This window comes from Sphaerodactylus townsendi, linkage group LG01 (genome assembly GCF_021028975.2).
Source record: "Sphaerodactylus townsendi isolate TG3544 linkage group LG01, MPM_Stown_v2.3, whole genome shotgun sequence".
Lineage (NCBI taxonomy): Eukaryota > Metazoa > Chordata > Lepidosauria > Squamata > Sphaerodactylidae > Sphaerodactylus > Sphaerodactylus townsendi.
In genome coordinates, this window is record NC_059425.1 from 30,719,832 (window position 1) to 30,735,340 (window position 15,509).

Below are 15,509 nucleotides of genomic sequence, written 5' to 3' on the forward strand. Positions count from 1 at the left end.
TTCGCCACCACGGTCCTAGGGGTTCTGTGTGAATGCTTCTCAAAAGGCTTGCTACATGATATAATTTTTTATAAGTTGGGACCAAGTTGACTCAGTTTCCACCCCGCCACGCAGCAGCTACATGGAATGGGGACAATTCAGCTTGGGGCTGTGATGTGGGGAGAGGAGGGCATCCTTTCTTCTCCGTGCACCATTTTCTCAAGTCAGATCAGTCCTGGCAGGGTGTTGTTTGCCTCCTTGTGTAGCTGAATGTGCATGGATCACAAATGCAGACCCAGAGTGGGGCAAATAAGTCCCATTGGGGCCATTTCCTGAAGCTCAGGAAAATGGCACAGGGAGAGGAGCAGGAGCCTCTCCGTTCCCCATGCTGTGGTTGCAAGCCAAATTGGGCCCCGGCAGATTTTTAAAGAGCCGTTTCCTTCAGCTGCTGGGAAAGGATGAAGATGGGAGGCAGGAACCTGCCCGGCCAAAATTTGTATCATATAGTTGTTCTTAGGACTGCAGGGAAGGGAGACCTTTTTATTGATCCCCAATTCTTGCTTTGCAGAGGCCAGTGGTGAGGCAGTTTCACAGGCAGGAGCAATATACCCCACGGCTTCAGTGTGTGAGAACTCCTCCCCAAGTTCCTTTCTTGCAGAGTGTTGAAAGAGGGGATAAGAAAAATAAAGGGGTTGTATTTTTTTAGAAGGCACGGAAGTATAGCCTGATGTAGTGAGTCGGTCCAACATTCAGTGGCCATGCGCCTGCTTTTCATGCAAATGGTCCCAGGTTCGATCCTTGATATCTCCAGGTAAAGAATTTTAGGCAGTCTATTTTAGGAAAGGCATTTCTCTACCTGAGACCCTGAAGAGCTGCTGCCTGTTGGATTAGACAATACCAGGGTATATGGACCAATGGACTGGCTTTGTATGTGGCATATTTTCTACCTCTGGCTTAGAGGTCTTCAGTGCCAAGGTTGGCCTACTTGAAATCTTAGAAAGGGTCACTGTCAGTCAGTCAGAAAACACAAGATTGGGCCGGATGAATCAGTGATCAGTGTAAGATACTTGAATATGAACTTGCCTTCTGGCCTGCTTCCCCCAAATTCACGGACTCTGCTTTGCCAGCTGCTCCCAATAGTTCTTGGTGTCCCAGCTCTGTTCCCTGCTATGGATCCAGGATGTTTAATTAACCTTTGTGGTGTAAACAGGTTTGAGGTTTCCGCATTTCTCCAGCTACTTTGGGCAGAAGGTTTTGCCTATGCCCAGCCTGTTTTGGAATGTCTCCTTCTAAATTTGGTTTTTGTCAACTTTACCTCAAAACTGTCTCCACAAACAAATGTGGAAAATGAAAAAATCTACAGCTTTTATCTTTCCCAGAAAGCTGCAGGAGGTCGATGGAGGCAGCATTTCTCAGTTTCTTCTCTTCATTCCTTCTTCTTGCCCATTTCTTTGTCTTCCTTCCTCCTTAGTTTGTGAAGTTTGCCAACATTGAGGAGGACACACCCTCTTATCACAGGAGTTACGACTTCTTTGTGTCCCGCTTCAGTGAGATGTGTCACTCCAGCCATGACGACTTGGACATCCGCACAAAGTGAGTACTAAGTTCATGAGGCCTCTTTCAAATCCAAGTTCCTTCTCAGCTAGTCTCTTTTGCTCACCACACAGTTACTCCATTGGGGCTAAGTCCTGAAAACCTTCCACTCTGAGGAAGAGAGTTTACTTCTCTCCTCCCCCCAAAATGGTCAGCAAACCCAAACCTGGCAGGTGCCCCCCACTTTCTGTCCTTGGTTGACTTTTGAACCCATGTGACTTCCCTTATTCTGGGACTGGCCCTGCACTTCCATCTCTTGGCTAGAATTGCTGAACAGATTGAGTTCCCCCCATGACAGCTCTCAGACCTCAAGTTCAGGACCTGCTGTGGGTTCTAACCCTGATGATCACAATGGCCTAGGCAAAAATGTGAAGATAACACTCTGACTGCATCTGGAGTTTCTGCACTTGGGGGCCCTACTGAGATCACATTTCATTTCAAGGAAGTGCATGTTTCAGTACTCTAAGCTGGCTCGATTTTGGGAACGTGGGGAGAGGTCTAAATTTGCTGCCTTATAGGCCTACTGTGTTTCCCCAAAAATAAGACAGTGTCTTATATTAATTTTTGCTCCCCAAGATGTGCTATGTCTTATTTTCAGGGGATGTCTTATTTTTCTGTGTTCTGTGCGTCAGGCATGCTTCCAAACAAAAACTTTGCTACGTCTTACTTTTGGGGGATGCCTTATATTTCGCACTTCAGCAAAACCTCTACTACGTCTTATTTTCAGGGGATGTCTTATATTCGGGGAAACAGGGTACACAGAGTAATTTCATAAGATGGCCATAATGGGTACATCAGCCTTGATGGAAACCTGTTTTATAGTGGGCCTCTGTCCCTGTCTGCTTGTTCTTCTCCTGCTGTTTCAAAGGAGCTACGTGGTGAAAAAAATGCTGTCAAGTTGCAGCCAATTTATGGTAATCACAGTTTCAAAATGAGAGATGGGCTGAGGTAATTTGCCAGCCCCTGCCTTTGAATAGCATCCCTGGACTTCCTTGGTGATTCCAAGCACTAACTGTGGCCTACCCTGCTTAGCTTCCAATATATGGTGAGATCAGACAATCCTGGGTCATCCTGACCTCAGACTGTAAGGTTTTCCAGTGGAACATTTAACTTAACCATGGAAAACCTAACCTTATGCGTGAGCACTGAAAAGCACCTCCCTTTCCTTACATGGGGATGACTCTGCTTCCCAGAAGGACTAATTAGGAAAAATGGGACCAGGTTAATAGTGTTTATAGCTGTCAGAGTTGTGTTCTGCTGCATTGGAAGCAAGCGCCCCCTCCCTCTGTAATGAATTCTGCCCTGTTGCAGCCTCAGATCTGTTTCAGCCCCCACCCAGCTGTTCTCGGAGCGTTGTTCAGCCTGCAATTAGCCTGCCAAGGATGTACTTTAATTGCTGCTTCTCACCCCTTGACAAAGCTGGATGTGGGGAGAAGTTTTCCTGAGGTTGTGGGATAATGAGTTGCCAAGGTCAGGGTGAGGGTGGTGGGTTGGCCTGGCTCACAGCAAGAGGGCTATTGAAGCAGGCACGGAATTGACAATTAGCTGCACCGAACTTGTCTCCTTAGTTTGTGTTATTCTTCTCCTGATTCTGACGTCTGGAAATTATTCAGCTGCTCTTTGTCAAGCTAGAAGTGTCATGCCAATTAAATTTGATTTGTCAGTGGGTTCCCAGTGGACCAAAGGAAGCTCTTCTCCACACAGTTAGTCTGTAGAGCCCACAGTTAGCTTGTAGAGTTCACAACACTGTGATGCTGCTAGCTTAGGAAGAGACTGCACAAACTGAAAGGAACAACCATGGCCCAAGGCAATGTACCTCAAAATACCGGGGTGCTGTGTGGTTTCCGGGCTGTATGGCCGTGTTCTAGCAGCATTCTCTCCTGACGTTTTGCCTGCATCTGTGGCTGGCATCTTCAGAGGATCTGAAGAGAGAGCACCCCAGTGATTCCGGCCGTGAAAGCCTTCGACAATACCTCAAAATACCATTTAGGGGAGGACCTATTACTTTTGTGCCATGCTTGTGAGCTTTCCAGAAACTTCCAGCTGACCATTGCTGGCAACAACATTGGTTGGATTCAGCAGAGTTCCTGCTATGTCATCTCAAGGATCTCAAAGCCAGCATGGTATAGTGGTTAAGAGCAGGTGGATTCTAATCTGAAGAACCGGGTTTGATTTCCCCACTCCTCCACCTGAGTGTCAGAGGCTGATGAACCAGATGTGTTTCAACACTCCTACATTCCTGCTGGGTGACCTTGGGTTAGTCACAGTTCTCTCAGGACTCTCTCAGCCCCACCTACATCACAAGGTGTCTGTTGTGAGGAGAGGAAGGGAAAGGAGCTTGTAACCCACCTTGAGTCTCCTTACAGGAGAGAAAGGTGGGGTTTAAATCCAAATTCTTCTTCATCAAAGGGACAAGCTAAATCTCCTCTGCTGATATCAAATTAACGGGCTGTTCTCAAAAAAATTGGAAGGCTGCTCTTGAATTTTCAGGGATCAATGGGAAAGCAGAAACAAGTATTTCTTCACTCTGTGAGTTATTCATGGAATTCACTGTCACAAGACATAGCGACAGCCATTTGTTTAGATTGCTGTGGGATTAATATGTCCTCTTCAGACACGAAAGGGAGTGTGGAGGAGAAGGTGTTCCTCCAGACATTGAAAACCAGACTGTTGAGGGTTTGAAGCTGAAAAACTAGAAATTTTGTTTGGGAACTTGGTGGTAGCCAATCCAGGGGCTTCAGAACGGCATCTCTATGTTGTCTTCAACTGGCACCAGTGAGTCATATAGGCACGGCATTCGGGGTCCCTGACTTGTAATTCTCAGACCCTTTCAAAGGTAGGTTTATGCAGAGTAAATTGTTGTGATCTTCTAGCCTAGAGGTTACCAGGGTACACATTTACAACAGCTAGACTCGCATTTCTCAGGGATGGGTGCCACAAAAGAAATATCACGAGGTAAGCAAATCAGCCTGACTGGTGAAATTTTAAATTGCAGAAACAGGGCTGAAGTTGTGTGTTTTTACCGCCAACAAAAGCACACTTCATGAGATCCATTCTTCTTTGAGGGCTGTGTTCTTTTTTTCTTCCTTTAAAGTGTATTCAGGATGACAGCCTGCCTTCCATTGTTGCACGCTTCTTTCCTCAGAGGGTTTGCAATCAGCATAATTAAAGAGACAGGGCTAAAGGAAGTGAAACAAATTAAAAGCAATTTTGAACAGCACTGAGCAGAGAAGAATATTTACATGGACAGGAGCCTGTTTCTCGGTTTTTTCATATTTGCACCACACAAAGCTTTTTCTCCTTTTCTTATTTCTGTAAATCAAAGGGTTGGGAACTGTCAGAATGATATTTGTTCCTGCCTCCTGCTTAAGTCAGAGATTTTATTTCTCCTGTTTTACTTGAGAAGAACCTCTTGCATTCCAAATTTGATCCTCCTTGGGTATACATATTGCTTGTTTTGGTTTCCTTGGTAAGGCTCTTTTTAGTATTGAAATGCAACTGTTCTTCCTTCTCCTTTCCAAGGATCCGAATGTCTGGCATAAAAGGTCTGCAGGGGGTTGTCCGAAAGACAGTCAACGATGAACTGCAGGCCAATATCTGGGACCCTCAACACATGGACAAGATTGTGCCTTCACTGCTGTATAATCTGCAGCACACAGAGGAAGCAGAAAGGTGAGAGAGGCACTCCTCCTTGTTCCTGCATTCATGGGTTTGTGATACTTTGATCCAAGAATCCTACAGTCAGACTGATAACACTGAGTCTACCCAGACCACCCCTTTCTAAATAGGGATGCGACCTGAAACAAATCAGCTAAAGGTTCTTGAGAATCCAGGCTGACTCAGTCATCAAGGAGGCTGTCTGCTGTGTCTCTGTATGATTCACAGCTCTAGCCTTGCGTCTTTCCAGTGAGGAGCTATCTCTAGATGAATGGTTTACATAGAAAGTTGGGGACTTTTTGGGTTGGACGAATGAAATTACTATCCCATTTTATTTTTAAAGGTATGTTACTTCTATTGGTAAAGGTTTTTTTGAAGTTATGCTGAGTCAGGCTATTCAGTTATCAAGATCGGTATAGTGGCACTCCAGATGTTCATGGACTACAATTGGCCATGCTGGCAAGGGCTGATGGGAATTGTAGTCCATGAACATGTGGAGAACCTAGTCCATTCTGGCTGGCAGTGTCTATCCAGAATCTCAGGCGGAGGTCTTTCATGTAATCTATTCCGGATCCTTTGAACTGGAGATGACAGGAATTGAACTTTGGGATGCCCTCCATGCAAAACAAATGTTCTGCCACTGAGCTGCAGCTCCTCCTCATGTGTCATGTTCCTCCTGCAATCACTACAGTTATAGAATTAAGGCACATAATGTCATGACGATATCCATTAGGCCCATTTCCACAGACTAAATTAACATTACAAGCCAATACAGATCTAATAAAAAGGCAAGAAATATTTTTTATGGCAGGCTTGGGCAAATAGGGGAGTTTTTACTTTGTATCAGGTTACTATGATGATGAGTGTTTGTTATTTTCTCAGCAGAGGTCTAAATATGACTCGTCAGCCTCTGTTGAATGGTGATATTTGCATCTGCAACATTTGCTGATACCTAAATATGGCCCTATAACACTCCTTAGAACATAAGAACATAAGAACTAGCCTGCTGGATCAGACCAGAGTCCATCTAGTCCAGCTCTCTGCTTCTCGCAGTGGCCCACCAGGTGCCTTTGGGAGCTCCCCTGCAGGATGTGAAAGCAATGGCCTTCTGCGGCTGTTGCTCTCGAGCACCTGGACTGTTAAGGCATTTGCAATCTCAGATAAAAGAGGATCAAGATTGGTAGCCATAAATCGACTTCTCCTCCATAAATCTGTCCAAGCCCCTTTTAAAGTTATCCAGGTTAGTGGCCATCACCACCTCCTGTGGCAGCATATTCCAAACACCAATCACACGTTGTGTGAAGAAGTGTTTCCTTTTATTAGTCCTAATTCTTCCTTGTTTCATGGTCTCCCTTACCCTTGGAACCCAACGTTGAATCAGTGCAGAAAATGAAACCTAAAATAGTTTTTGTATATTTGATGTTGATTATTAATGATTTGCAGAGTCTTGGAAATGAATGGCAGACAGAGCTATATTGCCCTAAATTTAATATTTCTTGTTTCTGTGGACCTCAAACTGTGACTTAGTCAGCAAAAAGTTGTGTTTAGGTTATACTGGACATCACAGTGCATTTTTAGTAAAGAACTAAGTGAAGAGACTAATTTCTGACCTTGTAGCTTATGCAGAGCACCTCTTAAATGTATGCGTTGATCTTTTGGAGAGAACAATTACTCATATCGGTTTGGCATTAGAATCATAGAGTTGGAAGAGACCTTAAAGACCGTCAAGTCCAACCCCCTGCAATGCAGGAACACACAATCAAAGTACTCCTGTCAGATGGCCATCCAGCCTCTCTTTAAAAACCTCCAAAGGAGACTCCACCACACTCTGAAGTAGTGCATTCCACTGTCCAACAGCCCTGACAGTCAGGAAGTTTTCCCTGATGTTTAGGTAGAATCTCTTTTCCTTCACCTTGAACCCATTAGAATATTAATTGATCTTTGAGGATGCTTATGTTCTTTTAAACTATGGGCTTTTAAACTATCATGGAGGATCACTGACAGCCAACAAAAATGGGACCCTCCATGCCTTTTTCTTTTTCTTTTTTGCTGTGAAATCACATTGACTTATGATGACCTCTGGTGAGGTTTTCAGGGCAAGAGACGTTCAGAGGTGGTTTATCACTGCCTGCCTCCATGTCCTGACCCTGTTATTCTTTGTAGGTCTCCCATCCAAATATTTGCTAGGGTCAACCCTGCTTAGCTTCTGAGATCTGACGAAGTCAGGCTTGGCTGGGATATCCAAATCAGGTCTCTGTGCCCTTAGCGTTGCTAAAGGACTTGTATTACCACACTGGAGAGATAAATGCCCAGCTTCCGTCATCTAGTAGATTTAGGATCTTACAACTTTATCAACATTTGTACATAGGGCATTAAATGACAATTGTGCATTGTCATATTTTTAGAGATTTGGAAATCTTTTGTAGATGTTCACCCACAGACTTGCCATCACTGTTGAGATTTTGTTTGGAAGTAAGAAGATATAGATCTACCCACACACCCACCTATCGAGACAGATATATTTTCTGTTTGGGGGTTCGGGTTAAAATGTTTAATTTTTAAAAAATGTCACTTGGCCCCTGATATGCAATGCAGCCACCTCTTCTCCTCTCTTGTTTAGCCGCTCTCCTTCTCCCTTGCAATCCACTGAGAAGGAGAAAGAAAATCCAGCAGAACTGTCTGAGCGATGTCTGCGGGAGCTGCTGGGTCGGGCAGCTTACGGAAACATAAAAAATGCAATCAAGCCTGTCATGATGTAAGTACCTCCACTGTCATCTGAGCCTGCTTGGGTATCTCTCTCTGGTAGTGTGTTTGGTGCAGTGGAGCATGGTGGGAGGAGCATTGGGTTGGACCCAACCAGATTTTCTGCTGGTGAGAAGGGAAGGACTCTGATCACCTAAAAAAGCTACGGTGGGGAATCTCAGGTCTTTCATGGGCAAAAACCATGTGGGACTGGAATTGTAGTAAGAAGGGCATTTGGGGGAGACTAAATGAAAAAGTGGGTTTGGATTTCCTCTTCCTTCTGAGTTGATGGCCACTGCTGGAGCATGCTGCTTAGCACATGAAGTCCTTGGAAATGTGGTGATTGTTTTTAAGAAGCGATGGACAGGTTCACAGAGCCCAGGCAACTAAATGGGTCCTCCAGGGTATAGACATTAGAACATAAGAAAAGCCATGCTGGATCGGATCAAGGCCCATTCAAGTCCAGCAGTCTGTTCACACAACAGCCAACCAGGTGCCTCCAGGAAGCCCACAAACAAGACGATTGCAGCAGCATTATCTTGCCTGTGCTCCACAGCACCTCATAAAATAGGTATGCTCCTCTGATACTGGAGAGAATAGGTATGCATCATGAATCTCTCATCTCCCTTCTTTAGTTGTGTCCGACTCTTGGATACTCTGTAAACCAGTCCCCTCCATGCTTCCCTGTTTGCTACAACTTCTTTCAGTTGGTTGATGTTCATGCCCATGTCCCTCTTAATGGTTTCCAACCAACGAGTCATCGGCCTACCCCATTTCCCACTGACCACTCCAGTAGGCCTCCGTGAATATGTCCGCTCCTTCCGAGGTGGCAACCATCACCACATTCTGGGGCAGGGAGTTCCGCCACTTAGCTGTTTGTGGTGCGAAGAAATACTTCCTTTTGCCTGTTTTGAACCTCTCACTCCTCCAGCTGAGCTACTTTGGTCTCAAGGAACTTGCTCCTTGAGAGCCAGGCACTCCTTGCACTGAGCACACACTCAGGACTTCTGTCCAGCAGAGAGACAGCCATACATGTGGTGCTCCATGCAGCACACTGGCTAGCCCTCTGACCCCTCCTGGCTTTCTACCTTCATAACTGGTACTTTATTTTTGGTATGTTTATTGTGGAGATGGAAACGGATAAGTGCCCAGCCTTCTGTGCCCTGTGCTTCTCCTGTATTGGGTAAGGACCAGGGGCCCTGGTTTCCTCGCCCTTCTGCTAAACTTGCACAGATACTGAACTGCTTCCCATTATGGTCTCTTTGTCACTGTGACTCTCCACTCACAGAGCTGGCTCGCTCACAACTAGTTTCAAATATACAGCTCTATTTTGCTTTAGCCAGTCCCCCTGATAGGGCTTCCTACTAAAGCAGGGCATGTGAGTCACCTATTCACTGGCCTAAACAACGGATGGTAATTACAGGTGGGGGGGATGAATGTCACCAGGTCATCGCTGATGCTGAGAAACATCAAAAAAATGATCAAAAAAGTGCATGAACTTTGAAATGTCTTTAGTTTGGTTGGCCAATGAATGTGACACTGATTCCATTTATTGCTTTTCAGTTAAAGAGTGGTTATGTTTTGCAGAGTTTTTAATGTTCTTTGTGCCACTTTCCAAACGTAGGACAAACTCCCCCCTATTTTTCAAACTTTACATAGTATCTTCTTGCTCTAGACAGCTTATGGTATGCTAGTTTTTCCTGTTCTTTTTCACATCTGGTCCTTGTGCCCTGGAATGTCTGCCACCCTGTACTCCTAATGTTGTGATGCAAGGGAGCTCCAAATGGCCAGTCTGTGGCCAAGGAAGTCCCTCTTTGTGTGTGTTGATTAAATGTGCAGAATTTGTGACCCTTTTGCCCTTTTCTGTCCCCCTAAGCCACCTGGATAACCACTCGCTATGGGAGCCAAAAGAATACTGTCCATTGCTTCAAGATTGCCTCCGCCGCCATCCAGAAGTAAAGCTAGCAAGGAAACATCACTGGCTCCATTCTGTCACGATAATAAGAATAATGTGCAGCCCGCAAAGACAAGTATCACTCACCCATTGCCGTGTTTAGCTCCCCCAAATTACCACTGATCTTGTATCTGGCATAGACCATTGAAATCATCAAGGGAAGTGTATGTGTAAAACTTACCTTTGTAGGAAACAGGCAGGTATGCTCCTACTTAATGCTGGCCTAATCAAGCAGGCAAACCTCTTCATTCTTCATCTCCTCCCCCTCCCCCCACAGCCCCCTGATTTAGGTGCAGCTCTTATCCTTTCTGGCCCTCTGACTTTTATCTGCCCTTGTGAACCAGTGTGGCGTAGTGGTTAAGAGTGGTGGATTCTAGTCTAGAGAGCCGGAATAATGCCCGCTCCTCCACATGAGCAACATACTCTGGTGAAGTGGATTTGTTTCACCACTCCTTCCCATGAAGTCTGCTGGGTGAAACAGTTCTCTCAGAACTCTCTCAGCCCCACCTGCCTCACAAGGTGTCTGTTGTGGGGAGAGGAGGGGAAGGGAAGTCGATTGTAAGCTGATTCCGTAAAGGTAGAGAAAAATGGGGCGTCAGAGCCGACTCTTTTTCTTCTTCTCCTCCTCCTCCTCCTCACTGATGGTGTCCTCTTCTCTCTGCTTTCCTTTCAGCCCCAGCATTCCCACTTGGTGATCCAGCAGCTTCTGGGCCACTTGGATGCAAACAGCCGAAGTGCTGCCACCGTGCGTGCCGGGATAGTGGAGGTCTTGTCGGAGGCGGCTGTCATTGCAGCCTCGGGATCAGTCGGTAAGGAGGACCGCCTTGGCCCCGGTTGGGGCAGGGTGGCCATAAAAGCAACCTGGGAATAAACTGAACTCCCAAACCTCTGGCAGAACAGCAGGAGATGCTCAGCCAGCGGTTGCTGCCTCCTGTGCCTCCACTGGCCCTCTTTGGGACCACCCTGCAGCATTGCTGGAGTTTCTGGGGCATACCTGAGCTTGCTGCTGGCTACCATGAGTGAACCTCCTCACAGCACAGTCCTAGGGGCTGCCTGTTCTGTCACAGACCGCCAATGGTATAACTACAGCACCACCAGTCTGCTCCCTGTTCAGTTGGTGAGTGGCTGGCAGGAAAAAGCATTTGTAACTGAATTTTTGAGGCTACCACCACGTCACTGTGGCCAACAACCATGCTGTAGCGTTCCGGCCAGTTGCTTTGTTGTGATAGCTGGCTCATGACAGACAGGGCAGGCAGAACCAATCACACCAGCAGGCCCTCTGTCTGTCACAGCCCAGGGGTGGGAAGGAGCATGGCCAGGGTTGTTGGCTCCCTGGAGGCCAGACCCTGAGGGGAGGCTTGCATTGACAGGTAATCAGGGGCCTGGTTCCCAAACTTGCCACCTTATTCCCCTTGCTTGTGACAGGGAGCTGATCCAGTGACGCCCTGGCCCCTCTCGCGCAAGGGGATTGGTGCATGGGGAGTGCTTTGTCAAGACAAAGGCCTCAGTTTTCAGCTCTGCACAGGGCTGGAAGCTCATTCACCCCCAGACAGTGTCCTTTGTTGGCAGGATAGAGCCCTACCGCTCTAAGTGGAGTAGGTTATCCTGCATAGCAGCAGTGGATGCAGTATTAGCACTCACTGAGCACTTCAATGCTATTATTTGGCCTGAGGGAAATGCATGAATTCTGCCCTCCCCAAACTGAAAAGCAGTTCCTGGCGGCTGCCAGTTTCAGCTCATCCACTGCGGGTAGTGAAGTGAAGGCTTAACCCTGTTTCCGGTTCAAAACCATCCTTCCCCAAAGCTGTTTTCTGTCAACCTGTTACAGTTTTCTCCTGCCATTCTCCCAGAGAACTTGGGCTGACAGACTTAGTTCTCCCAACCTCTGTTTTGGCTTCTGAAAATCCTCGTGAGGCAAATTAGACTGAAGGGAAGCGACTGGCTCAGTCAGTTCGTTGAATCTGCTGGTGAAGTAGGGATAAAAAATCTCAGTCTCTCCGCTCACAATTTGACACTCGAGCCACTACCTTTCTGTTCACCTACCTGAGACAGAGGAAGAATTTCTGAGTATTTCTTTTGGATGCTTTTCCCGTTTAAATGGGAGAGCAGCTCAGGGGAAGGGAATGCTTTTGAATGAGGGAAAAGAGAAAAGGGGTCAGCAGCCCTGCCTCCTTGCCTCTGCTGCTCTTTTGATTGCCTCCTCTGACATTGCTTTTCAAACAAATCTTTAGGGGGTTCATGCATTTTCTACATAGAATCCCATTCATGTGGAGTATGTATGTAAACAACTCTATCAAGGGGACCCAGTTTCCACACTGCAAGGATTGGCAACCTGTGACTGGCATCCATGATGGTAAACTGCCACCAGGAACCAGAGAGCCAGCATGGTGTCGTGGTTAAGAGTGGTGGACTTTAATCTGTGACATGAAGCCTGCTGGGTGACCTGGGCCAGTCACAGTTCCGTCAGAACTCTCTCAGCCCCTCCTACCGCACAAGGTGTCTGTTTTGGGGAGAGGAGGAGTTTGTAAACTGCTTTGAGACTTCTTACTGTTGCGAAAAGCAGGGTAAAAAACCAAACCGTTCTTCTTCCTGCAACTTCAAATTCATTGTCGTGGTTTCTGTGCATTCCCCCTTGTTTGCCTGCACAGCAAGTGACTTAATGAACAACAGTTATAGAAAGTATAGCCCTGTTTACTCTTGCATGGGTGGGGGGGGGGGGGGGGGTTGAGTTCAATGGATCTTTTTTTTAGAAAAAAAGAAACTGGTATGCAACACAGACACACCTTCCAGTTTTCTGTGCCTCTCCCAGGGCCGACAGTGCTGGAAGTATTCAATACCCTCCTCAGACAACTGCGCCTGAGCATCGATTATGCCCTGACCGGCAGCTATGATTGTGCCATGATTGGTGGCACCAAGATCATCAAGGAGCACGAAGAGCGCATGTTCCAGGAAGCTGTTATCAAGACCACAGGTATGCTGGGAGAGTGGAGGAGTCCTGAGGTAGTTGCTGCCCCTTTAGCTGCGGAGCAGGACCAGGGAAAGATCTCTGTCCAGAGCTGCGTCACTATACAAATCTGCATGCGTTTGCTTCTCTCTGATGCCTTCTTCTCTGCATCATTTTGTTGCTTCTGTCCCAGGAGACAGAGCATCGAAGCCCTGTCTTTTTATACAACAGAATTGCTGCTTTTTTATGTTTTATTTATTTATTTGATGTGATTTATATATCCCCCTTCTGGGCTCTGGGTGGCTTCCATCCTTCCTCATACAATAGGCACTAATACAATAATATCCCAAACAATAATACAAACACAGTATAAATAGGTTTTAAAATTTGAATTTAAAATGGCAGTCTAGGAGCTATCTCCTGTTTGTCTCAGGCGGAAATCCCATCTACATCAAACTTTCATCTCTTTATCCCAATAACGAGAAGTAATACTACTAACCAGAAGAGAAGAAAAAGGGAAGGAAAGAAGAGGAATGGCCAGATGGGTAGACCGTGGAAGGTCAACAAAGGAAAGAGGGAAAGGGAAGGGAAGGGAAAGGGGAGGTTACCTAGGAAGAAGGGGGAGGGTATATATATGTGTACACACATGTGTGAATAAAAGGAATGCCCCCTACACATGTTCGAACACACATGTGTTTGAGACAAGACCTAAAAAGGCACCGGGCGCAGAAATGGCCCCAAGTCGTAAGAGCTTGAAATTTGATGCTTTTTTTAAAGCTTTTCTATGAAAACTATGTTTCTCTAGATCAGGGGTAGGGAACCTGCGGCTCGAGAGCCACATGCGGCTCTTCTGCCCTTGCACTGTGGCTCCACGAGCCGAGCCGCTGGCCCCATCCTTGCCCGCCCTGCAGGCAGCAAGGCGGGCGCACCAACTGCCCACCAACTACCGCCGGCCCCATCCTTGCCCGCCCTGCAGGCAGCAGGGCGGGCGCATCCATGCACTTCTCAGAATGAGCAGAGTAAAAGGTAAAAAACCCCCCAATATATATAGTATTATCTTTATTTTAAATGTCAAAAATTATTTGCGGCTCCCAAGTGTTTTCTTTTCCTGTGGAAAATGGGTCCAAATGGCTCTTTGAGTGTTAAAGGTTCCCTACCCCTGCTCTAGATGCTAACAGGTAGGCTAGATACCAGAATCCATTCTTGTGCAGAGCAAGAACAGATGCATGTAAATCTCCACGATTATGGTAATGGTCTTTTTATTGAAAGATCACTATGGCCTTACCATTTTTTTTAAAAGGACGGTCACCTGAGCCAGACAACATTATGAATAGGATTATTTGTCTAGGGTAGGCCATGCATAAAAATCAGCTTCGAAGTTAAAAGCTTAGAATAAAATATCACCATAGCCGTTCTGTGGCCACCGAGGAAAGAGGAAAACTCCTCCCAGGATAGCATCTCTGCGCTTGCCAAAATAGTAATCTGGATGCAAGGAAACTCAAATGTCACCCTATTGAGTTGTGCTGCCATCTTACATTTTGCTTGGTGTGTGTCGCGTGGCTGCTGCTATGGGAAAAGTGGCAGTGTGTAAGCATACGCTATGATTTTATACACAAGCACACACCACTTAATTTTCACAGCAATAAAGGAGAAGTAAAACCTTCAGGCCCACCAAGAAGCATCCAAAGGAGACTGTGAAAATGTTGCTAGTGATTAAAGAGAAAATTAATTTGCAGTGAGCGGTGAGGAGAACGTGTGCTGCAGATTGAGGTGGCTGTGTGTGGGCAGGCATTCTTGATGGGTGGCCCAAAGGAGGTACAGATGGGGAAGGAAGTCCTATCACAGTGGACAGAGTAGTTTCGGGATGTCTTGTAGAGCAACACTCCAGTTTTTCATTGTGGGAAATGAAATCCTGTGGAAATGTAGAGTAACCCAGTGGAGCAGTGACAGTACTGGAAGCCTGGTGAGCCAGCACAGAGTGAGACGTTCTCGAATATAGAACAACCAGGGACAGGGTTGCCAACCTCCAGGTAGGAGCTGGAGATCTCCTGGGATTATAACTGGCCCTGAAGTGACAGAGATCAGTTCGCTTGAAGAAAATGGCGGCCTTGAAAGGTGAACTCTGTGGCATTATACCCATTTGAAGACCCTCAGCTCCGCAAACTCCATCCAAAATCTCCATGTGTTTCCCAACCGAAAGCTGGCAACCCTCACCAGTGAGTAGTAGAGTCTGGAAATAAGTTTGGGTGCTGTGTGGTTTCCGGGCTGTATGGCCGTGTTCTAGCAGCATTCTCTCCTGACGTTTCGCCTGCATCTGTGGCTGGCATCTTCAGAGGATCTGAATGCCAGCCACAGATGCAGGCGAAACGTCAGGAGAGAATGCTGCTAGAACACGGCCATACAGCCCGGAAACCACACAGCACCCAAGTGATTCCGGCCGTGAAAGCCTTCGACAATACATTCTGGAAATAAGCATTAGGGGGTTTGTGTCATTCGTCCAGGCTTCTTGGGTTGATGTCATTGTCATCCTCAAGAGAAGTGGAGCTGATCTAGCTGTTTTAGTGGGATGCTGCTAGGATAGAGAAGCAAGATCTGAGTCTATACAGAGCCCCCCTCCCCCCAAGTCTTACCTGTGCGCCC

At 46.5% G+C, this 15,509-nt stretch overlaps 1 protein-coding gene across 1 annotated transcript in view; it reads left to right on the forward strand.

Annotated features, from left to right (window-relative positions):
- Positions 1-15,509, forward strand: part of EFR3B (EFR3 homolog B) — a 118,116-nt gene that overhangs the window by 76,828 nt on the left and 25,779 nt on the right. Inside the window, 8 exon segments of the mRNA XM_048516679.1 lie at positions 1,451-1,572; positions 5,095-5,244; positions 7,850-7,984; positions 9,848-9,886; positions 9,888-9,926; positions 9,998-10,001; positions 10,605-10,734; positions 12,735-12,896. Of these exon segments, the coding sequence (XP_048372636.1) occupies positions 1,451-1,572; positions 5,095-5,244; positions 7,850-7,984; positions 9,848-9,886; positions 9,888-9,926; positions 9,998-10,001; positions 10,605-10,734; positions 12,735-12,896 (781 nt within the window).